Below are 27379 nucleotides of genomic sequence, written 5' to 3' on the forward strand. Positions count from 1 at the left end.
TTAACTAAGAATGCATTTTTCGAGTCAAATTATGGACACGCACTATGAGGAAATGATAGCAGATACCTGAAAAGTCTTAAGAAAGATAAAAACATAAAACCATTATTTTCTCAAATACCCTAGGCACTTGAGGGGGCCAGGGTGGCTGCGTACTGTAGATTGACTCTCTAATTAAAGCAGGCAAAACCTTACAACGGTAAGAGGAGCCATTAAAAGTCCCAGGCAGATTTTTTAAAAAAATTTGCTTAAAGACAGACAGCTTGGAAAAAAGCTTGGAGGAGAAGAGGATACTTATATCACAGAGGACCAATTTTCTATCTGAAGAACTAAACTACTCTCAGTCACTACCAACTTGGGATGGGAAGGATTTAGCAATATTGCTATTAAAGGCTCCATTATCCCATCCATCAGTCGTCTCAGCCAGCAAGTCTCCTTGTGGGCAACACTCAGGTATCTTCAAAGTTTTAACAGCATTCTATACTTATGTCTGCAGCTGGCAATTTAAATCTTTTAAGAGCACCACTAAGTCCTGTCCATATCTGAGCTCTGTAATAATAACCCTAACCTCAGCTATTGTTCCATTATCTTAGGGAAGATTTAAAGCAACTTGCTGCTTTATTTATGTTGCACCTGGTACTGTGTGGGGAAGAAATTCCTCTTTTTGCTTCTTCTCTTACTCAACTCGAGAGAGAATTCAGTTCAGTTATGGAGCTAAGGAAATTTTCTGGGCCTCTGCTCATCTAGAGACCTTTTGTGGCACAAGGCGGCTCCCTCAGGCCCGAACATTATTTTGAACAAAGGCCCAGAAACAGGTGCATTCTGTGCTGCTAGAGTTTAGTGAGAATATTTTGAAAATGGATGAATTGAAAAGGGCTACTTGCATTAATTTTCTGCAGCCTCTCTCTGTATGTAAAGTAATTGGCTTGGATATTTTTCTATATGACACATCTGGTTGCACTTTGTGTGGGGCTATTTCTAATAAGCATGGCAATTTCGATTAATATGGTCTAAGGTGTACACAGCTGGAAGATGAGCTTGTGGTTCCTTAAAACTTAAATGATTACAAACCATTCCGGTGGGTGAGATCATGGTATCATCCTTTCCAAACAGTGACCTTTCAAGGTCAGAATATATACAGGAAAAGAAAAAAGATTTCAAAATACTCAAAGCTCAGTTTGTAAAAAACATAATAAAAACCACAGACCAAGCTACACTCGGAATAAGCAGGCAGCCCTTATTAGGGTAACAATGAGAATTGGTATGAAAATTAATATACTAAGTAGAATTTTAGTCACTTTCAGCTCATTTACATAACCAGGAAATGGAGAGTATACAGCAAAATCCCAAATGTTTGAAAATAAAATAAATACAAAGAAAAGGTCAACTTCTGACCCACAATTTCGGAAATTATTCCATTCCTAAAGTAATCAGCCTGTCATCCTAATAATTCCCCGCTCACTCATTACAGGAAATGGTAATACAAGCCAAGCTGTCTGTCCAAAGTTGCTGGCATTTTGCTATACAATAATTTGACCTAGGACCTTCAGTAGTTGAATTTCTAAATCGAGAAGATTTTGTCAAATATTTTTCCTAACATGATTGTTCATATTATGTAGATAATATAGAAACATATGCCAATATATTCATGGCCCCCATTCAAAAAAATAAAGAAAACAAAATGAGTATCAATTCATTTCCACATCTCTAGTGAAAAATGCAAGAGCTAAAAAGTAGGAAATGCTCCTTTAGCCTCAAATAAACTTGGAGGTGTTACATGTGGATAACAAGAAATGTTGCCAACAAGAAATAAATCAAATCAATCTTGGTTCTCAACCTTTTATATTTAAAATATATTCCAACTTCAAAGAGGTGCTCTTTCAAGCCTTCCTGACCGCTGACAACTGATTTGGGCATGGTCTCTGTGCTCAAAAGTCCGTGCATACCCCCGTCACCAACTGAACAGATTCCTTTCCTCTGTACCAGCTCCACTGTAGAGTTCTAAGCCTTCTTTGTTTTCTCGTCTTTATTTGCCAGCACCAAACCCAATGACTACAACATAGGAAGCACTGAAGAAACTTGGTGAATTAAATAATTAAGAATCAATGGTGTGAATATGCTGGTTTGAAATCCACAGTAAAATGATGTCACACTGCTCCTCATGGCAGGAGATGGGAATGAGAACCCCACGGGGGATTCTGCAAGTTGAAACAGTATGTGTGAGCACCATTTCCATATGCAGTTGCTGTTCTCTCCTCCAAGTTACCCTGCACTCATTACTCTTCTCAAATACACACAGTTAAAGATGTTTTCCACATATAACAAGAGAAGCCTACTTGACTCAATTATGCCAAACAACATAAGTAGACTAAAATAATTCTGTTATATTGTTACATGGAAATGACTCAATTTACTTGATCAACTAGAAAAACAAGCTACATACTTTATTAAAAATGCCATTAATAGTAATCCTGTTGCAGAGGACAATTAGAGATTTTCTTAGATATTAAATCTGCTGGATTTGTTCCATAACATCCCAAAGTTGGGTTAGGATTGATTTCAGAAGGAGGTATTATTAGTGGGTGTTGGCCTCATATTGCCAACTGCCTGCTTTAGGCCCAGTCTTCCTCACTTGACCTACAGTGAAACCCACCACACTAGTAATGGTTCTCCCATTGTTTGGTCTTCTCCTTTCATTCACAAAATTCACCTTCCATCAACTCCAATTTGATAACTAAATCCAATGATCAAAAACCTTTATAACTCTCTGGCCTTGTGTAAAGTATATTGAGGGTGTTGAATTTTAAGACCAATGAGAATCTCAAAGATGACATAAACTTTATAGTGGTGCTTCTCAAAGTTGAACATGTTTCAGAAAGAAATGGGAGAGCTTGTTAAGATATAGTTTCCTGGGCCCCACCTGTAGAGGTTCGGATCTAATAGGTCTGAGGCATGGCCAGCAGGTGCATTTCTAACATGCTCCGAGCACTGGGAAGGTGCTGGTCTTGGACCACACTTGGAGAAGTTCTACTTTCATCTGCTCTACTCTATATACTGGGCTTCCTCTTACGTGTTCATTCTAACAAAGGGTTGAATAACACACTCAGTCATCTATTTTAACCGTGTTGACCTATTAATAAGGAAACTGAGGCCTGGAGAGCTGGTCACCTGGCTAGTGGGAGAGTGTTCTATTCTGATTCCATCCTTCTTCATTCCTTCACTCTCATATTAAAAGCTCACACTACATTTCTACCTTTTTCTTCTCTGCAACATCACTAATCGCTCATTTCTGTGTTAGGTGGGTCATTTACCCTCCCCAACCAAAGCAGGATCCTTTTGCTTTTATTCAAGTCTTTCCTAACACCATCCTTCTTGCAGCCTCTACTCTTGCAAATATCTACTATAATTATATTTCCAACACTTTGAACTGAACTCATTCACTTTTTAAAAAATCCTCACCTGATGATATGCTCAATGATTTTATAGAGAGAGAGGGAGGATGAGAGAAAGAAAGAGAAAAAAAGAGACAGGAACATCAACGTAAGAGAGAAACATCAATTGGTTGCCTCCCGTATGTACCCAACTAGGGATGGAACCCACCACCTAGGTATGTGCCCTGACCAGGGAATGAATCCATGATCACTTGGTGTATGGGATGACACTCCAACCAAATGGGTCACCTGGCCAGGGCTCATTAACTTTTTTCACACTGCTCTCTACTCTACTTCAGGAGCTCAAATGCATGGATGGTACACCTGGACTTCATCACCCAGGACTGGGCCACCTCTGAGATCCTCAGCTCCCAAGAACATATTGTCTTGACAATAGCCTTCTAGGTTTCATGACCCCTAGACTGCTGATCATTCTCACATCCTCCTAGGCAATCAGGGTAATCCTTCCATGAGCTGGATTTACCTCCCTACCCAGACTGGGTGACACCCTCACTTGTGTTCTCACCAGGACTCTCTCTACAGTACCTTCTTTGACTTTCTGTCCTAACTGTCTTGCCAACCCCTGTCATACAGTTAATCTATAAAACTGTTTTTTCTATTGCCAGTCCTCTATATTCACCCCTAATTGATTCTCTCTCAAAATTCCAAAGATATTCTTCAAATTCTCATCATCTTGAAGCCCCAAGTCTGCTCCAACTCCTCCCATTCCCAGAAGTGCCATCCTCACTAAGGCTAAACACAAGACAGAAGCATGAGTCTAGGGCAAGACTGAGGAGGATTAGCATGCCCCACTGTGCAATTTGGGCTGTATCTTGTGGGCACTGAGAGGATATTCAAAGTTTTGCTTTAGAAAGATCACTCTGGCAGTTGTGCCGAGGATGAACTAGAATAGGGATAGAGGCAGACAAATGAGAGGGATTCAGTAATATACAAAGGAGCCACAGAAGAATGAAAAAAAAGAATTACTAAATACTGTACTTTCATATATTGGAATAGTAGATATACAACGGACATGTGCTGAGTTAATTTATTCTGGCTCTGATTCTGAGAAAAATATATATAGAAAAATACTTACTGAACTTAAAATCATGCATAATTGAGAACAAGAATATTTTGCTATGTCTTGTTATAAGGCAAATGAAACCTATTGTGCAATGGACAGATGGTGCAATAAGATGTAAAACGAAATTAGCAATGATGAAATCCAGAAGGAAATGAGGGAAAAGGTCAATATGTTAAAGGTCAAAGGAATTTGGCTCCATCTTGTCTCATTTCATAAAAGACTGATGTCACAGCTTAGTGGCTGTTACTGCAGAAAGTTGTGGAAATATCCATTGTACCGATGAACCAAACACTTACCCAAGGTTGTTCAAAACTATAGGTACGTCGCCGATCTTCTACATCTTCATCCTGCTTTGCTTGCTGGAACTCCTGCCGCAGACGCTGTATCCGATCATGGTTGCTAGGAGTTGCTCTGTTGCTAAAAGAGAGAAGGGCAACAATGAACACCCTTCCCAAATACAATCTGTGACTTGCAGTTACTAGGGAAAAAAAGGCATTTTGCTGGGAAATGATGCTATTTAAGAGGATGTGAATTTTAAAAACAATATCAGGGTACTTAAAATATGTTTTCATTTTGATTAAGACTCACTGAAGTTATTTCAGACAGATATTCAAGAGGGTGAGCAGCAATTTCAAACATTCCGTTTTTATGCAATTCTGTAAAAGCCTCATTTCCTTTCTGTAATCTGGCAAGGTGTAGGCAGCAAATTTTTTTGGACAGAACATTGCATTAAAAGTCAGAAATACCAGGGTCCAGTCCTACCTCCTCCACCTTCTCAGACTTAGGCATTTAATACCTCTGACCTGAAGTTTCTTTATATATATATATCAAGTGGACATACAAATCATTTTTGCTCTAAATGTTGTACTGGCAACAATCAAGTGAGATAACACCATACAATATAGTCTCAGAGCACTATTTTCATAACTCCATTATGTGAAGTTCCTACTTATGAGTTATTGGAGGTCGATGCACAAAACGCAGCTCTCACACCATGAATGAAAAGCATTTTAAAATTAACTTCAGGTGCTAGTTTGATGTAATCAGTTCATAATGATGTTGCCTTCTTTTTTCTAGAGCTGAATTTGGTTTATCCTCACAAAAGCTTGTAAGATAGGTTCTGAAGGCAGAATTTCATGTACACACCCCACCCCCCTCAATGTAGAAACTGTCATTCAAAGAAGGTAAGTGACTTTTTAGAAGACTCCCAGCTGCACAGTGGGGAAAGTAAGGTAAGAATGCAGATTTTGGGCTTCTGGCCAAGATGGAGGTGTAGGTAGACACACTGTGCCTCCTCGCACAAACAAAAGAAGGACAACAACAATTTAAAAACAAAAAACAACCAGAACTGACAGAAACCGAACTGTATGGAATTCCAATAACCAAGGACATAAAGAAGAAACATTCATCCAGACTGGTAGGAGGGGCGGAGACAGGCAGCCAGGGTGGAGAGGACTTGCAGCAAGGTGGCAGCTGGCGGACCCAGCAAGGTGGCGGATTGTGGAACGGGGCAGGCCAGGCTGCAGCTGGCAGACCCTGCGGCCCCCCATTCATGCATAGATAAACCGGGAGGAATGGCGGGGGAGCAAAGCAGACCACATAACCCAGGGCTCCAGCACAGGGAAATAAAACCTCAAATCTCTGATTGCAAACACCCATGGGGGTTGAGGCGGCAGTAGAAGAAACTCCCAGCCTCACAGGAGAGTTCACTGGAGAGACCCACAGGGTCCTAGAACATACACGCACACAACCACTCGAGAAGCATCACCAGAAGGGCCCAATTTGATTGTGGGTAGCAGAGGGAGTGACTGGAGCAAGTGCCATTGCTCCCTCTCGGCCCCTCCCCCACATACAGTGTCACAGCTCAGCAACCAGTGTTACCCCACCCTGGTGAACACCTAAGGCTCTACCCCTTTATGTAACAGGTGCACCAAGACAAAAAAAATGGCCCAAATGAAAGAACAGATCAAAGCTCCACAAAAAATACAACTAAGCAATGAAGAGATAGCCAACCTATCAGATGCACAGTTCAAAACACTGGTAATCAGGAAACTCACAGAACTGGTTGAATTTGGTCGCAAATTAGATGAAAAAATGAAGGCTATGCTAAGAGAAACAAAGGAAAATGTACAGGGAACCAATAGTGAGGGGAAGGAAACTGGGACTCAAATCAACGGTGTGGATCACAAGGAAGAAAGAAACTTCCAACCAGAAAAGAATGAAGAAACATGAATTCAAAAAAATGAGGAGAGGCTTAGGAACCTCCAGGACATCTTGAAACGTTCCAACATCTGAATTATAGGGGTGCCAGAAGGAGAAGAGGAAGAACAAAAAATTGAAGACTTATTTGAACAAATAATGAAGGAGAACTTCCCTAATCTGGCAAAGGAAATAGACTTCCAGGAAGCTCAGAGTCCCAAAGAAGCTGGACCCAAGGAGGAACACACCAAAGCACATCATAATTACATTACCCAAGATTAAAGATAAGGAGAGAATCTTAGAAGCAGCAAGAGAAAAGGACACAGTTACCTACAAAGGTCTTCCCATAAGACTGTCAGCTGATTTCTCAAAAGAGACCTTACAGGAAAGAAGGGGCTAGAAAGAAGTATTCCAAGTCATGAAAGGCAAGGACCTCCATCCAAGATTACTGTATCCAGCAAAGCTTTCATTTAGAATGGCAGGGCAGATAAAGTGCTTCTCAGATAAGGTCAAGTTAAAGGAGTTCATCATCACCAAGCCCTTATTATATGAAATGTTAAAGGGATTTATCTAAGAAAAAGAAGATAAAAAATATGAACAGTAAAAATGACAGCAAACTCACAGTTACTAACAACCACACCTAAAACAAAAACAAAAGCAAACTAAGCAAACAACTAGAACAGGAACAGAACCGCAGAGGAAGATCACATGGAGGGTTATCAACAGGGGAGTGGGAGAGGGAGAGAGGGGGAAAAGGGACAGGGAATAAGTAGCGTAAATGGTAGGTGGAAAATAGACAGGGGGAGGGTAAGAATAGTATAGGAAATGTAGAAGCCAAAGAACTTATATGTATGACCCATGGACATGAACTATAGGGGGGGAAATGTGGGAGGGATGGTGTGGGCAGGATGGAGTGGAGTGAAGGGAGGGAAATGGGACAACTGTAATAGCATAATCAATAAATATATTTTTTAAAAAAGAATGCAGATTTTTTGGGGGTCTGGCCCAGCACTCATTCCACTACACCATGTTGTATAACTTAATAAAACATACCCCAAAGCCACTTTTTAATAAAATCATACAAATTTTGAAGATAATACTTTAGAAGAGTAATAGACATGACCAAAATTAAATCAAACTTAAATTTCATGCCACTTTTGGTTTCTACCATTCCCAGAGCACTAAGTTGCATCCTATCAGTAACGCTATTTAAGCACATTAGGCATATACTGTCTCCCCAACAAGACTTCAGACCTCTTGAGGACAAAGACCAAGCCTTATATTTATCATATATGCCCTTGAGCTGCTAGTAGAATAGGAAGCTGTAAACTATTAAAAAGATGAGGTCTCTTAATTGAAAACAAATTGCCCTGGTAACTCAGTGTGTATCTGACATCCTTTGGCTGGACACACCCCTGGATGATAAAATTTAGGAGAGGTAGTGTGGGAAAAAAAAAAAAAAAGTCGGGACTTTGGGTCAAGATGGAGGTGTAGGTAAACACAGCTTGCCTCCTCCCATGGCCATAGAAAAATTACCACTAAACTACAGAACAACTATCACTCAGAACCATCAGAAAATCAAGCTGTCTGAAGTCTGAAAACTAAGGAATCAAAGAAACCACATTCATCTAGGCAGGTAGGAGGAGCGAAGGGGTAGAGATGTGGAAAGGGCAGGTCCCACACCTATGGGTGGTGGATAAAAATCAGGAGGGATATCTCTGGAGCAATACATCCCAGTCCCACATCAGACCTCCCAGCCCAAGGTTTCAGTGCCAGGAAGATAAGTCCCCATAACTTCTGACTGGAAAACCGGTGGTGGTTGGGTAAGTGGAAGAAACTGCAGAAGTTTCAGGCATCTCCTCTTAAAGGGCCCCACACACAGACTTACTCAGACTCACTCTCTCTGGGCTCCAGCACTGGGACAGCAGCTAGAAAGGCACAAGTGGCATATGGGGAAACACTAAAGTGTCTGGCATCAGGAAGAGAGAGCTGGGGGACAGCTTCCTCCTGGACAGAATTGCATGGAGTGGCCACCACTCCTTTTCTCAGTCCTCCACCACCCAGAGCCATAGTGTGGAGTCACCATACTGGCTCATACAGTTTGTCCCACCCTGTTGATTACCTAAGGCTCTGCCCCATCCAAATCACAGGCCCACCCAAGCAATTAGCAGTGGCTTTTCCACATAAATGGGCTGGCTTGGCCCCGGCTTCAGACCTTCCTAAATCCACTCAAACAAGCAACAGCTGAGCCCAGCTCCTGTACTTCTAAGTGGCCCCAGGCCTGGCACTACCAGCAGCCACCTGCAGATCACTTTAGCTTATGCCACGTGGCCTCAGACAGAACACAGGTGGGAGCTGACCTTGGCCTGTACTACCTGGGAAACCCCAGAGCCTATGCACCCAGCTGGCAGTTACAGACCACATCAGAGCACCACCACCCAACCCCCTCCACAAGCTATGGAGGGAGGTAGTTGGTGGCTAGTGGTCACAGCCAGTCCTACCAGCTGACTGGCTTGGGTACATCACTCCCATTGACCGGCTAACAGCAATCAAGACTCAAATACAAGAGAAGTGAGTACTTGGCCCACATGGAGGGCGCACCTCAACTACCCAGCTTACATGATAGGGGAGGCTGTGCCACTGGACCCTATAGGACACCTACTACATTAAGCCATGCTACCAAGACAGGGAGTCAAAGCAGCTCTACCTAATACACAGAAACATACACAGGGTGGCTGCCCAAATGAGGAGATAAAAAAATATGGCCCAAATGAAAGAAGAGAACAAAGCTCCAGAAAAAGAACAAAACAAAATGGAAATAAGCAATATAACAGAGGCAGAGTTCAAAACACTGGTTATAAGGATGCTCAAGATCGACAGCATAAAAATGATCCAATCAGAAATGAAGCATACACTAACTGAAATAAAGAAATATTTACAGGGAATCAACAGTGGAGTGGATGAAGGCGAGAATTAAATCAATGATTTGGAACATAAGGAAGCAAAAAACATCCAACCAGAACAGTAAGAAAAAAGAATTAAAAAAAAACCAGGATAGTGTAAGGAGCCTCTGGGACAACTTCAAGTTTACCAACATTCACATCATAGGGGTGCTAGAAGGAGAAGAGAAAGAGCAAGAAATTGGAAAGTTATTTGAAAAAAAGAATGAAAGAAAACTTCCCTAATTTGGTGAAGGAAATAGACATACAAGTCCAGGAAGCACGGAGAGTCCCAAACAAGATGGATGCAAAGAGGATCACACCAAGACACATAACACTTAAAATGCAAAGATTAAAGATAAAGAGAGAATCTTAAAAGCCACAAGAGAAAAGCAAATAGTACCCACAAAGGAGTTCCCATAACACTGCCAGCAGATTTCTCAAAAGAAACTTTGCAGGCAAGAAGGGGCTGGCAAGAAGTATTCAAAGTGATGAAAAGCAAGGACCTACAACCTAGATTACTCTATCCAGCAAAGCTATCAATTAGCATGGAAGGGCAGATAAAGTGCTTCCCAGACAAAGTAAAGCTAAAGGAGTTCATCATCATCAGCAAGCCATTATTATATGAAATGTTAAAGGGACTTGCTTAAGAAAAAGAAGATCAAAACTATGAACATTAAAATGGCAATAAATACATAACTAACAACAACTGAATCTAAAAAAAAATGAAGCAGAACAGAAACAGAATCATAGATATGGAGATCATTTGGAGGGTTATCAGTTGGGATGGGGGTTTGGGGAAATGGGGGAAAAGGTGAAGGGATTAACAAGTAAAAATTGGTAGGTACAGAATAGGCAGGAGGATGTTAAGAACAGTAGAGGAAATGAGTTGCCAAAGAACTTATATGGGTGCCCCATGGATGTGAACAAAGGGTGGGGAAAATTGCTGGAGGGAGTAGGGGGTGCTGGGTGGAGGAGGCAAAGTGGGAAAAATTGGGACAATTGTAATAGCATAATCAATAAAATACAATAAAAAAGGCAAGTTTGCCATAGCAAAGTATATTTTGAAGAATTCCAAAGGCTTAGAAATCTGAAATTGAAAATGTTCATGTATAGGACCAAAGTATTAACATCTTCCCTGAATACGGGACAGTCTTTCACCATATACGGGTGGGTCCCTATCACCTTTATGTTTCTATCAATTTAATTAGAGCTTCTGGACTGTCTTGTTAATATATTCAATTTGACTATTTTCCCAGTCAATAAAAGCTTCTCTTCCCTACGTTTTTCTTCTGACAAATCTTTGGAACTGATTAGCCTGAGAACAAACATTAAAGGTTAACGGGTCTGTAAAATGTGCTACTCAACACGAGGCTTCTGCTCATATTTAGATACAGCCTCAAAACCTGCCCTCCACACTCTTGAGCCCGGCAGGATACTATTCCTACTGGCTTTTAAAACATTTTTGTTCATACAGATGCATTTTCTGTACTGGCTTCCCAGTGTGACACCTGGGCTATAACTCCTTCTCTGTATTGTATTTGTAACTGTGATGATGCAGCCATGAGGGTCGTTATACTCACAAGACAAAGAGATAGAAAAATGAGCATTCTTTAATCTCAGTGCCATCTTTCCAGCTGCACCCTTTTTGGTCCTGGCATACTTCATAGGTTTTAACAGCAGAATTGCAGGAGGCTTGACTGAAAGAGTTTTTTACAAATCTAACTAGAAATATTTCTCTATTTTGTTCATGTAGCACAGACAGCTTTAATCTCATAATTATTAGGTTCATGAAGTCCAAACCATTGATGAACAGTGACTTCCTCCTATTTGTGATTAATGGGAAGTGTATCTGCCAACAAAAGAAGTTGACCCACTGTCCTTAATTTTAAATTCTGGTGACTTCAATGTTTTTCATAGTATAAGATGAGTTCTGGAAGTTCCTTCCTCCCTTATTTCCAAACCTGAGCAGCTGGTGAGGCTACTGTTGCATATTCTTTTCCTCTATTCCTGTGCTCTAGAGAACACTAACCAACTTGCCTAAGACTAGAAAAGCCACTCTATGGGTTGAAATTGGAAAGCAGGCTGCAATGGTTTTCATGATTGATGATGACTTCCAAAGACTTGACTATCCAGCGTCCTTGGGGAACAACAGTTGGCATTGGAAGGTGACATCCTGGCTTCAGGAGATGGAGCCACTGCAGCAGCTCCGGCCTGTTTGCCAGGCCAGTCTATAATGACCCAATAATTCATATAGAGACTTCTAGTGTTGTTGGTTAGCTCTTCTGCTGTGGGGGCCAAAGGAAGTTTTAAATATTTATTAGCAATGATGGCTACACACCCCAATCAACTTATATTTAGGTTCCTTGACAACTTAAAGTTGATCATGTTTTTTGAGAGGAATGTAACAAATATACCACCTGAGTCAATCCGATGGGTGAGTGAGACAGTACCACTCTTAATGAGAAGTCAGTAAATCATAATTTATCAAAAGTCTACAGAAAGGAGGGGTAACGAGGGGAATTATAAAAGTGCCTTTCATGTAAAAAAATTCATAATGATCATGGGATGAATCCTCTCTGGTCAGAGGCTGACCACACAGTGCACGAGGCTTTAGGACCTTCAGACTGGGCTACTGCAGTGTGTTTCCCGGCAGCCGCTGAACGTCCCGCTCCTGCTGAGTGCACCATGCTGCTGCTGGCAAGCGAGGCTGGAGCCCGTCCTGCACCTCTGCTCCACAGATAACAGTCCAAACATCTCCTCGGGCAGAGCGAAAAACTTTACATAGTGGTCCTCACAGACGCACATTGTATGTGGGAGTCATCCTGAGTGCTTGTTAAGAAATGCTGACTGACTGAGACGGCCCTGGGGATTTTCTGATTCAGCAAGTCCAGTGCAGGGCCTAGGAATCTGCATATATTCAAAAACACTGCAGGTGCTATATGGCGAATACTCTGAAAACAATGCCCACAGGTGTCACAGTTGGGACAATTTCCAATGACTGAAGAGCAACTAACTAAAGAGTGAAGGAGACCCCAGTGCACTGGAAGCACCACGTACATTCTGTGACAAATGGGAGTACTATGCTTGGGCCAGAGAGGAGGCTTGCTCTTGGTTCCAGGAGATTGCTGCCCCAAAGGATACAGGACTGGTGATGCTTTTTACTTTTTTTAAAAGAGAAGTCAGAACTACAGTTTTTCCCCCAAATTTTAAATGTTGGCTTCTTTTATTTTTTTAATCCTAGGTGAGCCAGAAAAAAAAAAATCTGTTGCCAGCTACCTTGCAACCGGTGCTTGACATTCTGTAGCTGCTGCCTACTTTACATTTTGCTTTTCCAGGCTATTTACTTTCACCGCAACAAGACAAGGCCAGTGGTCCCCTGCTCACCGTCCCAAGAAACAAATATTAAAAACAACAACAACTGGGCATTGTGCATATAGCCCTGCCTCTTCTAAAGTGTCGGCGCCCTCCGGTCTGTCAAACCCTGAATATACTGACTGCCCTGCAAGCTTGAGTGCTGACCTACCTTTTCAGACCAGCATAAGCTGAGAGGAGTTTGTGACATGACTAATTCTTTATGGAGTAAAAACTCTTTAACATTTACATTTTAATTATGCAAAGGAAATTGAGAAAACTGGAATAGAGAGCATAGCTTTATGATCCAGAATTTAATAAAAGGGAGAACAACTACTTGTTTTTTTTTTTAAAGAAAGAGGTACCATCTTGGTATACACTCTCCTCCCCATAGAAAAAAAATGCTGGGGGGGGGGCGGGTAGACAGAAGGGAGGGGATGAATCTTGTCAGGCTTTCCATGCTGCTCATGGGGGAGATAGTGATGATTTCTAGCATAAGAGAAGCTACCAAAGAAAAGAGGAAGATAAATTTGCTCCTCTCTTTCTTCCTGTGATACCCTCTCCTTTCCTATCCATCTTTACAGTAAGTTAAAGAAATCAAATTCCACTTCCTAGAAGCCTTTCCTAACTACCCCAGCCCATGTTTATCTGTTCTTTTCAAATCTTCAATAATAATTGTCCTCAGACCTAAATACTCTTTAACAGTGCTCACACGTGTATATGTTTCTCTTTCTTAGGTTTGTGCCTTCATCACAACCACCTAACACGTGTGTATTTTGTACGCCTCATCCCTGCGGCAGGGTCAGTTGTTCAGCAGATATTTGTGATGGACAGACTTTAAAGTAAGTCCCTGACCCTTGCCTCCTGGTAGTCACACCTTGTGCAAACCCCCACCCGAGTGTGGGCAGCTGTGACTTGCTTCTCTGCAGTGAAATGCGACAAAGGTCAAGGAATGTATATGATGCTACTGTCGTGATTATATGTGAACAGTGTCCATCTTGATAGTCCATCTCTCTCCTTTCTGGCTTTGAAGAAAAAAGTGGCCATGAATCCTACAACTGTAAAACAAACAAACAAACAAACAAACCAAAACACAAAGAGAATGCTGCCAGCAAGTCCAGGAGAGGGAACAGTGCTGCCCAGTGGGACCTCCAAATGAGCACACAGGCTGGCACCTGGATGAGACCCTGAGCCAGAGGATGCAGCTAAACCATTGCTGGACTCTAGACCCACCGAAACATATGTAATAAATGTGTGTTGTTTTAGATTGCTAAGTCTGTGTTAATATGTTATGCAGCAATAGAAAATTAACACCCACTGATGCCGAGGTTGGCCATATGACTTGATTTGGCCAATAGGACATCAGTGGATGGGATGTAAATAGGAGCTTAAAATGTTACTGTACAGTGGGTCTGCTCTCTTGTGTTTTATTGCAACAAAAGATAACAAACTCCCTAAACCGCCTCCCTTAAACACACACACACACACACACACACACACAGACCACTATACTACACTACCACCACCATATCACCTTAAACCATTTTAGGGGGGTCATACATACTTGCTAAATGAAATAAAGTGGTCGAGAAGCACACAGACGTATGCCCTGCCCACAGCTGCAACCAAACAAATACTCTCTGTTGGAAAAGCATGTTGTTGAGAAGAGCAGAATAAAAGAGAGGAATCACATTTTTGGAATAAATTTTACCACTGTCATCTATGTAGTTAGTTATGCCAAAGCTTTGGTCTCAGAGAAAACTGTACAAAGTAAATACAGGGTGGGGCAAATAGGTTTACAGTTGTGAGTATGCAAAACACAGAGTATATTAATGTATTATTATTTATTAATCATTGTATTTTTTCCATATAAACAAATGTAAACCTACTTTTGCCCCAGCCTGTACTGTTGCAGATGTCACTGAAAAGTGGTAACTTCTAGAACTTAGGTGATGAAAATAATCAAATATGTCTTCCACTGAACACTAGAAACTACAGCCACAAACGCCCCATGAAAATCAGCCCGATTGCTTAAGGTAACTCCTTTTGTCAACTTTCCCATCACTTCACCCCAAACACACCACTCTGGCTCTCGGATCTCTGAAAATCAGCTGTCATGAGACCAAAGCAGAAATGTTTTTCCAGAATGTGGTGGAAACAGACCTGCCAACCAGGTCATTTGGCAAAACTAAACTCAAGGGCTCACTCCTAGTTTCACTTTCTGGTGGAGACTGGTGACCTGCTAGCATCTGAGTCAACACACAATTCACAAGGGGATACATTCCTGGTTAAAACTGTCAACTAATGGTCTCTGGCACCAATTCAGTGCCAACAGGAATCCCCAATTTGGGGTGCGGCGATAAAGGAAACTGTATTCAGTAAAAAACAACCCAATTGTGATATGGCACGGGTACAAAGACAGCACAGCTGTGATGCAGCCCCTCTGTGGCTAGACAGTTCTGCTCTGGCTGGTCTCCCTTGCACTGTGGTTTTTGCTATGCTCTGGTCTTGCTCTGTTTTGTGCCACTCTGCTCTGGCCCACGCTGGCCTGCTCTGGCCCACGCTGGCCTGCTCTGCTCCACGAGATATCTTCAGTGTTTCAGTTCATCCTGGGAAAGGTAGTCTTCTGTGGAAAGGGAAAGTGTGCTCCCAGAGCCAGAGGGGAGCTGACTTATGTAGACAGAAGTCCCTGCCACTGGGTCCCGGATTGGTCTGTTCCCATGCAAATGAAGACCCTCCAAATCCTCCCAGTTTGATTAGTCCAAAAGGCACTGTCCTGATTGGTCAGAAATGAGCTGCCCTGATTGGTTGATAATGTGATGGCCATATAGCTATGCAGTACCAATTGGATGGAGAAAGACACAGTCCTATTGGTTGAAATAGGATTCCAGGAACTCCTTCATAAAGGCTGGCTCAGATGAGAAACACAGCACAAGCAGGCAGTTCAGTGCAGAGGTGGGCAGACCAGCACAGACTTGTCTGTGAAGTGCAGTTTGCATGAGAGGCCCTTGCAGAAATGGGTGCTAGGCTCGTTTTTGTTTTTGTTTTTTTAAATTTGAGACCAGATAGCCACCAGGAGCCCCTTTTGGTACATATCTTCTTTCTCAGGGTCCAGAAAACAGTTTTGTTTAAAAACTGATTTTACTTAGTTTGCCAAAGGTCCAGGAGTTAACAGATGTCCTTCGAATCCCTAACTTACAAAAGGTTAGGTACACAGTGAAGACTTTTGGTAATCATATTAGTTTACAGCTTCAGCCTTTTCATTTTTACCCTGTAAGTCTCAGCCCTAGTAATTTACTTTTGGGCCTAAGTACAAAATTCTATTCCAAATGTTTGTGAATTTCACACCTGCACTTGGCATCCAATTACTGGGGATGCAAAAGGACATTATTCTGTTTCCCAATTAAAACATACAAAAACAAATTTCCCAATTGTATTTTGAGATCTTGGAAACAATAATTTCTATTACTTGCTTGGGCATTCCACACTCAGGCCAGAGGGACAATACTAGAGCTGTGCTAACTGCCAGCTTCTCTGCTTAAGGAACCCTCTTCTCCGCTTGCCAGTGCATCAGGTTCCGGGACTTCACAGTCAGGACTTCTGAGACCTCGCTGCAGTCTGTATCCCAGCACACTTAGAACAGAGAAGGTAGCAAAGCTTCCAGGACTCCATTTATTCTGACTTTCCAAGGCTTGATGATACCTTTAGGTAATGATGCAACCTTCATAGGAGGTTCCTATGTTTTGGTCACTTACTTCAGGAAATGGCATCTCTATTGACTTCCTTGGTAGTTACTCAAGTGGAAAGGCTAAAAAAATATCCAGCACATTCTGTAAACAGAGCATCCTTCCAGAGTACTATTCCTTTTTGAAACATTTTCATTGGAGAAAAATTAGAGCACCTTTCCTTTCCTTGCCCAATTACTAATTCTTCTTGCATCCCTTTATTTTGCACCAATGGCAAATCTAAAATTCAAGTATTTCATAGATGTCACTTAAAACAGACACCAGGATTAGAGTAGGCAAAAAGTGACATTGGTAAAAACATATGTAGAGCAGACCTGGCATGCAGCTTTAGACCCAGGCAGCTACCTAGTGACCACAAGCGTCTCAGATCATTGAGCAATGTCTCACTGTGATGTCATGCGTGGTTGTGCAGAATTGGAATCCTTTCAAAACAGACAGATTGTCAGCATGATAAAAGTAGGTACAAACAAGTCCTTCAACAGGGATAACTCAAGCTTTCTGGGGAGAATGTCACTGAACTAAAAAGGGATGCCAGCACAGCCACGGGGACTGACGCCAGAGACGCCAGGTAAACAACATTCTTTTCACTTAGATGTTTTCTGTACTGATTAGCAATTCCATAAAATACTACTGATCTTGTAATCGCCCAATAGCTAAAATCTACAGATGTCAGAACTGACTTCATAATTGCTGCAAATTAGTGAGCAAACACAGGTTTCTCATTTAAACCCATTGCACCGTATGTTAAATGGAGCACTTGTAACGTGGTGTTTTCTTTCCTGGCATTCAAATCAGGAGCATTCTTTGTGAAATCCTGTACAGACAGAGAAGCAAAGAGATAGTGCTAGGGTGTGTGTTACAGGTTTTTCTCCCTGAAGGGGTGCATATTCTGGTGGAGAAAACCTTTAAATGGTAATGAATTTGTTGCCTAAATTTTTATAGTGAGCTACATTGGGCCTCCATCTTTGCTTACTTAACACACAAGGGAAGTGGTATCTCCCCTGAGAAACCTTTTGCTTCTCTTAGAAGGACCTGGAGCGCTTCCTCCCAGGGTGCCTGGGTTTGCCTCCTGTTACCCATGCAGGCAGGGAAGCATAAATTGCTAAATTAAAAGAGAAAGAAGGAACAGACTCAAATGCTGTGGAAAAGCAGACTTTGAACTTTCAGATTCGTAAGCATTAGAGCAACCTGGCTTACACTGGGGCTTTCTACCAGGGATTGCTCAGACTGGAAGATTTATGAGCACTAAGGGAAGGGGTGGAAGGGTTAAACCCAGAAATGTATCAATTACCAAAGTACAAATAAAAATAGCTCCTCTGCACAAGCTTCATTAAGTTTTATCAGCAAGTATCTTGGGGTTTTACACTCAAACCACAGGTCATAAATTCACAGTAAAGCCCCCATATGTTCACCAAACACCTGAATTCAATTTCTCTTCTGCTTGTGAAGGAGGAATGTGGTGCTAAATTAATTATGCATGCAAAGTTAGTTTCCAACAAGGGGAGCTTTTTCATCATTCTTAGCACTTTTATATTAGTATGTAGGTATAAACTCTCTTCCAAGTTTGAACAGTGAAAAAAGAAAGTTTGTAAAAGCCTTACAATCTTTGCATTTTTTCTATAGATAACCCCAGATATTTTTGAGCTATAACAAATGGTATTAATATTTACTTTAAGGTTTTTAGACAAATATTCTTGTGGCTATGTACAAATGACCTTCAATTATAGAAAAAGTCTAAAGTGAAACTAAATGCTATATTTATATTTATAAGTGTCTATGTGTACATGTGAAATTAGCGACTTAGGAAATATCATGTCATTTTCAGTTTATTTTCACAGTTTTACTCATCATTTGTACTATGAAAAGAATTATGAGAAATTTATGCAAATCCCAAAGGCATTCACATTCCTCAGCTGACAAAATTCATTTTCAGATTCTGACACCCAAGATTTGTTGTCCATTTCACACCAATTTCAGTGTAATAAATCATCACAAATTAAAAACATACAGCTACGTCTTCTGGGTTAAAAAGGTAGTCACCAAACTGTTAAGGCTGAGTTTGCTTCTGATGTGACGAATCACAGAGAGGGTCACCTCTCTCCATCAGAAAGACTTGGGGCTTGATCTCACCCAGCCCCTCTGTGGTCATTTAGTAACAGGGCTATCATTGTATAAGCAGCAGAATCTCAGGAATGCACCCCTCGCCCATTTTATTGCTATCATCACTCTTCCTTACTAGCCTGTCACTGGTCTCAGGCACGAATGAGAGAAATTTAGCTTTACTTTTTTGAAGGGAATTCCTCCAGCTACAAAGAACACACACTTGCACAGATACACATAATTTTAGGATGCAACAATAAACGCATGCAAAAGGCATTCTGTTGTGAGCCTGAGATAGCTCTTCCTGCCTAGTAAATTTCACAGAAATCATCCAAATCAGTTTCTACCCAAAAGGGTTGTAAATCTACGGCAGTCACACTTCCAGTGAGGCATGGGCTTAAGACAGCACAAAAGTGGTATTATTTAGTGGTATTTATTTAAAAGCTGTCATTACATAACTGATTATTAAAGTTATTTCAGAAATTACATTTTAGTAAAACTTTTTAAACAAATGACCTTTGAATGTTGTGTGAGTGAATGTTAGAGCCTAAAACCCAAGATGGTGGGAAATCCAGGTTGAACTTCCACAGGCCCCTGTGAAGAGCATGGGCAAAGGGCAGGGACAGAAGCAGGGTTCCGAGCCTCCTGAGTCTTCCTGATTTGCGAGCTGGCAACTCTGCATAGCTTTACCCAAATAAATGATGGGAGAGAAAATGTTTTCCAGGTATATCTATGAATTTAAATGCAGTCTTGAAAATAAAATGTTACTGCCTATAAGAAACCACATGTCATTTTTAAAAAAATAATGCATGAAGCATTCATAATTTAGGGTTAGTGCCAAAGTACACTTAGTTTTTTTGTAGATCGTGTGATTTTTTGTAGATCGTGTGATTTTCACAAATTGTCTGATAAATGGCAAGGATATATAAGGCATTCTAACAGGTTAGAGACCTGAGGAAAGTTTATGCATTGTACTATTCATTCAATAAAACCACCAGAAATATAAAGGCTAGCCAGTTGTGACCCTTAGTGGAAGCCTGTGATCCAAATGAAAATACACATTTGGGTGTCTGAATAAAGAGGGAAAGGAATTTAATATTACACATGAAAATCTTGAAGAACTAAAAGAAAAGTGAAAACCAGGAATATATTATAAAAATGTGAAATAAAAAGCAGTGGAAATTAAATTACAAAACCTGATAGGTTTAGATGACAAAGAAAAAAGTTTATGATGTTCTCTTTCAAATTACAGAGGCTTTATTATACTAGAAAGTAATTGTAGAACCATTATTTTAATTCATTAATCATGAACTGATTATAGAATTCAAGGCTAACATTTTCTTTGTTTTTGCATTCTCTGTCTTTAACACCACCAATAATTGCAAAAAAAAAAAATCTATACAAAACTAAACTATGTTTTTTAAAAAATAAAAATTCCAATATAATGCAGTACTTAATGCTCATGTCATAATTGTAAATCATGGCTAACTTCTGTATGGCTGTTCTGAAATGACTTAAAATGAAAAATAATGTATGTTTTAGGAGTGGCTAACCTGAAATGTTTTGAGAACTAGGATAAAACTAGGAACATACATTGATTAGTTAAAAAACAAAACAAAATAGAACACTGGATATGTGGACCCCAAGAAAGAAGATCTACTAAGGCTCCCAATGGCCAACTAGGCTCAAATTTAAAAACAAACAAAAATACCCCAGAGTCCAGCAGCCATTTCTACACAGGAGCCTCTCACACAAACCACACTTCATGGAGAAGTCTGTGCTGAGCTGCCTGCCTCCTGGAGTGTACTCCCTGCCTGTACTGTTTCTGCCATCTGAGCAAGCCCTTAGGAAGGAGTTCCTGGAATCCTATTTCAGCCAATAGGACTGAGGCTTTCCCCATCCAGTCAGAGCTGTGCAGCTATATTACCATCAGTATTTTCACTGACCAATCAGAGTAGCCCCATGTGGACCAATCAAGACAGTGCTTTTTGTACCGAACTGAGAAGATTTGAAGTCCTCATTTGGACAGACCAATCAGGGACCCAGGGACTTCTAAGTCCATTCCCCTCTGGCTTGGAAAGTGCACTTTCCCTTTCATGAAGACTGTGTTTCCCCAGCTGGAGCTGAAACATCAAAGAAGTCTGCCAGAGCAGAGCAGGACAACACTATCCAGCCAGACTACCTGGCCCCTGGCTCCAAGTCTGCCTCACGGCCATGCTGCACTCACTACTTCATAACTGAGCTGTATCACAATTGAGCTGTTTGCACTGAATAAGCTTTCCTTCTTCAACACACCCCAATTTGGGGATTCCTGTTGGTGCTGAATTGATGCCAATGACCACTGGTTGACAAATATACCCAAATGAAAAGTTGATATATGTTACTGATTTTTAAATCCTTTTAAGATCATTAGGATATTTTTCTTCACTGATAATTTTTAACTTTATTTATATTACTAATTAAATTTGTAATTATTAGTTAATAATTTTCTAGATTTCTAGTTACAATTTGGCCATGTCCCAACTTACAAATAACCTATCTGGACAGAGGAAATACATAAGTTAGAAATGTCAGGCCATTTAACTTCTCATTTCATGTTGAGCTGAATTATGGGAAAACACAAAATGTATGACCATACTGGTTTGGAATTTTGATAGAATTGGAAGGAGGCTTGCACCATTCTTTTGTAAATCACATTTTTTCAGAGTAATACTTACTATGTATAATTTATATTTTAAAATGCTAACTAAAAGGTTTAAAATAAAAATCTCCTGCTTCATTAGGCATTGTCCCTTTGACTACCCAATTGCAAGAAAAACACTTTTAAGGCTTTCAGCTGTTTTCTAAGGTTATTTCTTTTTAACTCAACCAGAGATAGTCGAAATGAATCAATCATAATTCCTGCTTGTGATGTACTCTCATTGATGATTCTTGTGTGACTCACTTTCATTCACTTAGCCATTTTTAGTACTCAATACTCAATATTACTAAAAGTGAATTATCAGTTTGATTCATTACACAAAAACAAAATTTAGGGATTTAATAATAATCCACATCTAAGCAAATGCTTCTGGTATTTAACAACATATTTCTGAATAACATATTTATACCACCATCTCCTGATTCATTAATTTTAAACATTATCAGTTGACTTCCTATGAAGTTAGATGAAATGTTAGCTCTCAATTGGGATTGTTAGCTCTGGAATCCCAATTTCTGCTCCCATTTCTCACTTCCCTTATCCCCCAATCTAGTTATAGTGCAACTTTTACATTATTTTTAATCATTTACATTAATTATATAAACATTGTTCACTGCTAATTCAAGTGGAGCACTATGATTGTATTTCCCTTCTTCTATGACATTCTTGGTTTTCCTTTTGCTTAGTTTTGTTAGGGCCTGTCTCTAATTATTTTCTACCCTATATAACCCTTTAAAAAACACTTCATTTTTTTAGAGCAGTTTCACGTTCACAGCGAAAGTGAGAGGAAGGTAAAGATATTTCCCGTATACCCCCTGCCCCCACACATGCACAGCCTCCCCTGCTATCAAAACCCCCAACAGGATGGTGCATTTGTTAGAACTGATGGACCTACACTGACACTGACACAGGCTATCCCCCAAAGTCCACAGTTTACATTAGGGTTCACTCTTGGTGTTGCACACTCTATGCATTTGGACAAATTTCTAATCACATTTATTTATCATTATAGTGTCCTACAGTGTAGTTTCCCTGCCTTAAAAATCCTCTCTGCTCTCTCTGTCCTTCACTCCCTCCGTACCCCCTGTAACCACTGATCCTTTCATGGTCCCCAGAGATTTGCCTTTTCCAAATGTTACATAGTTAAAATCATACTGTATGTAGCCTTTTCAGATAGGTTTCTTTCACTGAATAATCTGCACTTAAGTTTCCTGCATGTCTTTTTTGGGCTTGATAGGTCATTTCTTTTTGGCTCTAATATCCCATTGTCTGGATATATCACAGTTTATCCATTCACCTACTTAAGTACATCTTGGTTGCTTTCAAGTTTTGGCAATTTTGAATAAAGCTACTATGAACATCACCCATGTTCAGGTTTGTGTGTGGACGTAAGTTTTTGACTCTTTTGGGCAAGTATCAAGGAGCACAATTGCTGGATTTGTATGGTAAGAGTATGTTTAGTTTTGTAAGAACTTGCCCAACTCTCTTTAAAGTGGCTGCGCCATTTTGCATCCCCACCAGGAGTGAATGAGTCCCTGCAGCTCTACACCCTTGCCCGTGTTTGGTGCCAGCGCTCTGACTTGTGGCCATTCTAATCTGTGTGTAGTGTCATCTCGGTGTTTTTTTAATTTGCATTTCCCCGACGACATAAGATGTGAAGCTTTTTCCATGCTTATCTGCCATCTGTGTGTTGTTTTTATTTTTGTTTGTTTTTTTGGTGAGATGCCTATTAATGTCTTTGGCCCTTTTTAAAATTGGGCCATTGGTTTTCTTTTTGTTGAGCTTTAAAAGTTCTTTGTTCGTTTTGGATAACAGTATTTTATCCAACATGTCTTTTGCAAATATTTTCTCTGTCTCTATAGCCTTTTAGCACAAATTTCTGCAAGAACAAACCCATTATATCTTATCAATTCCCAGTTTTTGCTTGGAGCTCCCCAACCGCAAGTGCTCCTTTCACCTGCTCCCATGTGCCCTGATTCTCTAGTTCTGCGCACAGTGGAAGCCCTTCATTGTTGTCTTGGGATTTGTTAGAGCACACATGTTAGAGCTTCCTAAAAGGAGTTTATTACAAGTAAAAATATATTGTATCTTTGCATACTTACATATATCTATCCTACCACCACCACTCATTGACAGTACAGTTAGGTATGGAATCACAGGCCAGAAAACATTACCCTTCAATGTTTGAAGGTAGAACTCCATTGTCTTCAGGCTCCAATGTTACTGCTGAGAAACCTAGCATTCTGATTCCCAGCCCTTTATTGTATACTTTTAAGAAGGATAATCATATTTTTGCTGTTATGAAACCACAGTGCTCTTTTCCTTTTACAATTAACTTTCCTGGACAGTAAGTAATTCTTTAATCTAGAATCTTAAGTTCTCCAGTTCTGGAAAAACTTATGTTATTTCTCTAATAACTTCTCCCTCATTATGACTGGTCTCTTTCTAAAAAGCATATTAGTTATATGCTGGACCTCCCAGAATGGACTTTTGATTTTCTTTCCCACTATATTACTCTTTGTATATATCTCGTGTTTTATTACATTTTCAGAATTTCTTCAGTCTTATCCACCAAGCCCTCTATTGTTTCTTAATATGCTATCATCATCATTATTTTCCAAGAGTTCTTTCATATTTTCTTAATAATTCTTTCCAATAGCCTCCTATTCATATTTGGCAATTACAGTTTTTTATTTCATGGTGGGTATTACAGTTTTAAATATTTTCTCTTCTCTTCCTGTATTTTTTGTTTCTTCCAAATTCTTAAGTTTGTTGTTTTTCTTACTGACTTCCACAATTAAGGCTTTTCTAAAATGTTTGGAGGCTCTAAAAGGCAAATTAGTCATTGTGTGTATGGGTGGACGTTACTCTAGAAAGGCTGCTTAGAGAACCACTTTCGCAAGCTGGGGATCACCACACGTGTAAGAATTCCTTCTCCGGAGAAGCACTGGTTTCTTCAGAGGATACCTACCAATCTTTGGCTTGGGGGACATCGGCTTGGTTCCCGAATTTTGGAGTTATTCTGTCATTATATAATAATAAAAAGATATATCCATTTCAAAAAAGAGAAATAATATTTCTATTTGTTATTCTTTTAGAAGAAATATTTTTATTTTGTATGTCAAAACTTGATTTTCTAGTTTGTATTATTATTAATTCTCAATTATTTTCAAGTAGATGAAATATCTTTTCAAGAATAAAACAGGTATATGGATAGTTGCATTATTTTTTTTAAGATGATGAAAGAGATGGATGTAAATATTTACTTGTTGATTATAAAAACAGGATAATACACACCACTCCCCAGCAAACTTTAGAATTATTTATATATTATTTTTGGATTATATATGTTTTATACACATAATTTACTTTTAAAATATATATTTATATAGGTAAATACATATATGTGTATGCATATGTATATATGCATTTTATACATATAAATATATGTGAAATTTTGTCTCAGTGTCTCTCTCTCTCTCTCTACACAGACACACACACACACACACACACACGGTCTGTTTGGAAAAAGTCCAGCCATTGTTAATATAACAATGATTTCTGTGACATCCATGTAACCTGGCAGCCAAGGAGAGTGGACTGGAATGCACATGTGTGAACAATGATGACTTCACTGTACTAGTCAGTGGGGACAGTAGACACCATTGAGTGAGCATGTGTGCTGTGTGGCCGTCACATTCAAAATGACTGAGTGAGTAGAGCAAAAAATCTGCATCAAATTTTGCATTACGCTTGAACATTCCCCCACGGAAATGATTTGGACGACTCAGAGGTCCACAGCTATGGGCAGCTGGTGACCGGCAGCTTCCTCACAACAATGCGCTTGCTCATGCATCAAGTCTCGTGCAGTTTTTTTGTGAAACGTCAAATCATCCAGGTGATTCAGCCCCCCTACAGCCCAGATTTGGCACCATGCAACTTCTGGCTTTCTCAAAACTAAAATCACCTTTGAAAGGGATGAGATTTCCGACTGTTGATGAGATTCAGGAAAATACGACAGGGCAGATGATGGAGACTGGGAGAACTGCGTGAGGTCCCAAGGCGCCTACGTTGAAGGGGATTGAGGCATCATGGTCCTGTGTACAATGTGTGTTGTATCTTGTTATCTTCTTCAATAAATGTTTCTATTTTTCATATTATATGGTTGGATACCTTCTGGAAAGAATTATATATATATCTCCAAACATTTCCTCTGCCCCCAAACACACATTCTGGCATTATACTTCAAATAGTCTTCTTTTCTTTGACATATTATGAAATTCACAGTTTGGATTTAGATGTTTATTATACAAGTTTACTCCCACTGGTCAATGTGGCGATTATGATTAATAATTTTTCATCCTGTTTCAATATTTGTTTCTTCACTATTAATTCTTATGCCAAGTAGTGACCACATCCCATTTGGATCTCTTAAAATTATTCCATTGGTGCTTCTAGTAAAGACTGTGTCAGAACTTTCCCACGGTGCTTTGAGAATACAATTCCAGCACATCCCACCATACAAAGTTGTATCATTTTCTAGAAGGTGAATTTTTGTGGCTAGTGCATGTGAGTTAATATAAGCAAATTGAACTTGGAATAAGACTCAAAAAATCATAGTTTTAGAAGAACAAATGATACTCTGATTACCTAGAAGTCTACCAAAAGCTCCTTTGTTTATTTGTTTCAGTCCTTGTATTTGAAAAGCCTTCTAGAAATCACTGAAGTCTCTTCCATTTTGGAAAGAAGGAATAATGGATATCATTTAATTTTTTAAAAAAGTTTAAAGATTTTCATGACATTTAGTTCTCATTATTGAGTACTAAATAGAAAAAAGGAAGAAAATGAGCTAAATACTCTGCTGATTATAGGATATTGTGCCAAAGCCCTTAATTAATTTTCAAATCCATCAGCTCATTGTGGGTTTGCCTGGTTTGCTTCTAGCTCATCGAGACTTTATTGTATCATATTGCTTAAACATGATTTTAAAACTAAACTGTAGCTGAATGAAATGAGGGAAAAATCTTTACTTCTTTTGTAGGCATGATATTCATAGAAGAGATTCTATTCTCTAGTTTGATTTTTTCTGTCAATCTCAAGGACTTTCAAATTTCTAAAAAAAAAAAAAAATCAGTAATATTGAATTCCAGACACAAATTGTTTAAAATGTGGATTAAAAACCTTTTGAAGTTTACAAGTTGATTGATATGGTAAAATTCTCATGTGTCTGTCTAAAATGTTGTTCAAAGACTTTTAAAAAAAATTTAAAATTTAAAATTTATTTTTAGAGAGAGGGGAAGGGAGGGAGAAAGAGAGGGAACAGAAGCATCGATGTGAGAGGGAAACATTGAACGGTTCCTCCTGCACGACCCCAACAGCGGTCCTGGCCCACACCCCAGGCACGTGTACCCACCCAGAACCGAATCCCACTGCTCAATCCACTGAGCCACGCCAGCCAGGGCTAAAGACTTTAATTTGACACTTTACTAACTTCACTTTTTTGGGGGAAAAAAGTCTTAATTTATCATGATTATAGATTTTAATAAAGATTTGTCTTCTGGCAATAAACACAAAATTCTTGATATTTCTACTAATATCAAAGAACTGGAAAACAAGAAGAGTAGCACCAGCCAAGGTGCTACTGGATCATGAGTAGATGCAGCAGAGGTCACAGGAAATCAGGTGTAGTTTTCAAAACCAGCCTCGATGCCTGAAGGCTCACCAAGGCAGTGTCTGTGCCCACTTATACCTCAGCACAGAGGAGAAAGGAAGGGAGCGAAGCATCTGTTAAAGCTCTGTGTGATCCTTTCCAAACAGACTGTAACACT

General features: G+C 39.8%; 1 protein-coding gene across 14 annotated transcripts in view; it reads right to left on the reverse strand.

Moving 5' to 3' along the window:
• Positions 1-27379, reverse strand: part of PARD3 (par-3 family cell polarity regulator) — a 715988-nt gene that overhangs the window by 13616 nt on the left and 674993 nt on the right. For all 14 annotated transcript variants that reach the window (XM_053922257.2, XM_053922260.2, XM_053922267.2 and 11 more), the window contains one exon: positions 4809-4929. In XM_053922257.2, the coding sequence (XP_053778232.1) occupies positions 4809-4929 (121 nt within the window). The remainder of the gene's footprint in view (positions 1-4808; positions 4930-27379) is intronic.

The sequence above is a fragment of the Desmodus rotundus genome, chromosome 4, assembly GCF_022682495.2.
Source record: "Desmodus rotundus isolate HL8 chromosome 4, HLdesRot8A.1, whole genome shotgun sequence".
Lineage (NCBI taxonomy): Eukaryota > Metazoa > Chordata > Mammalia > Chiroptera > Phyllostomidae > Desmodus > Desmodus rotundus.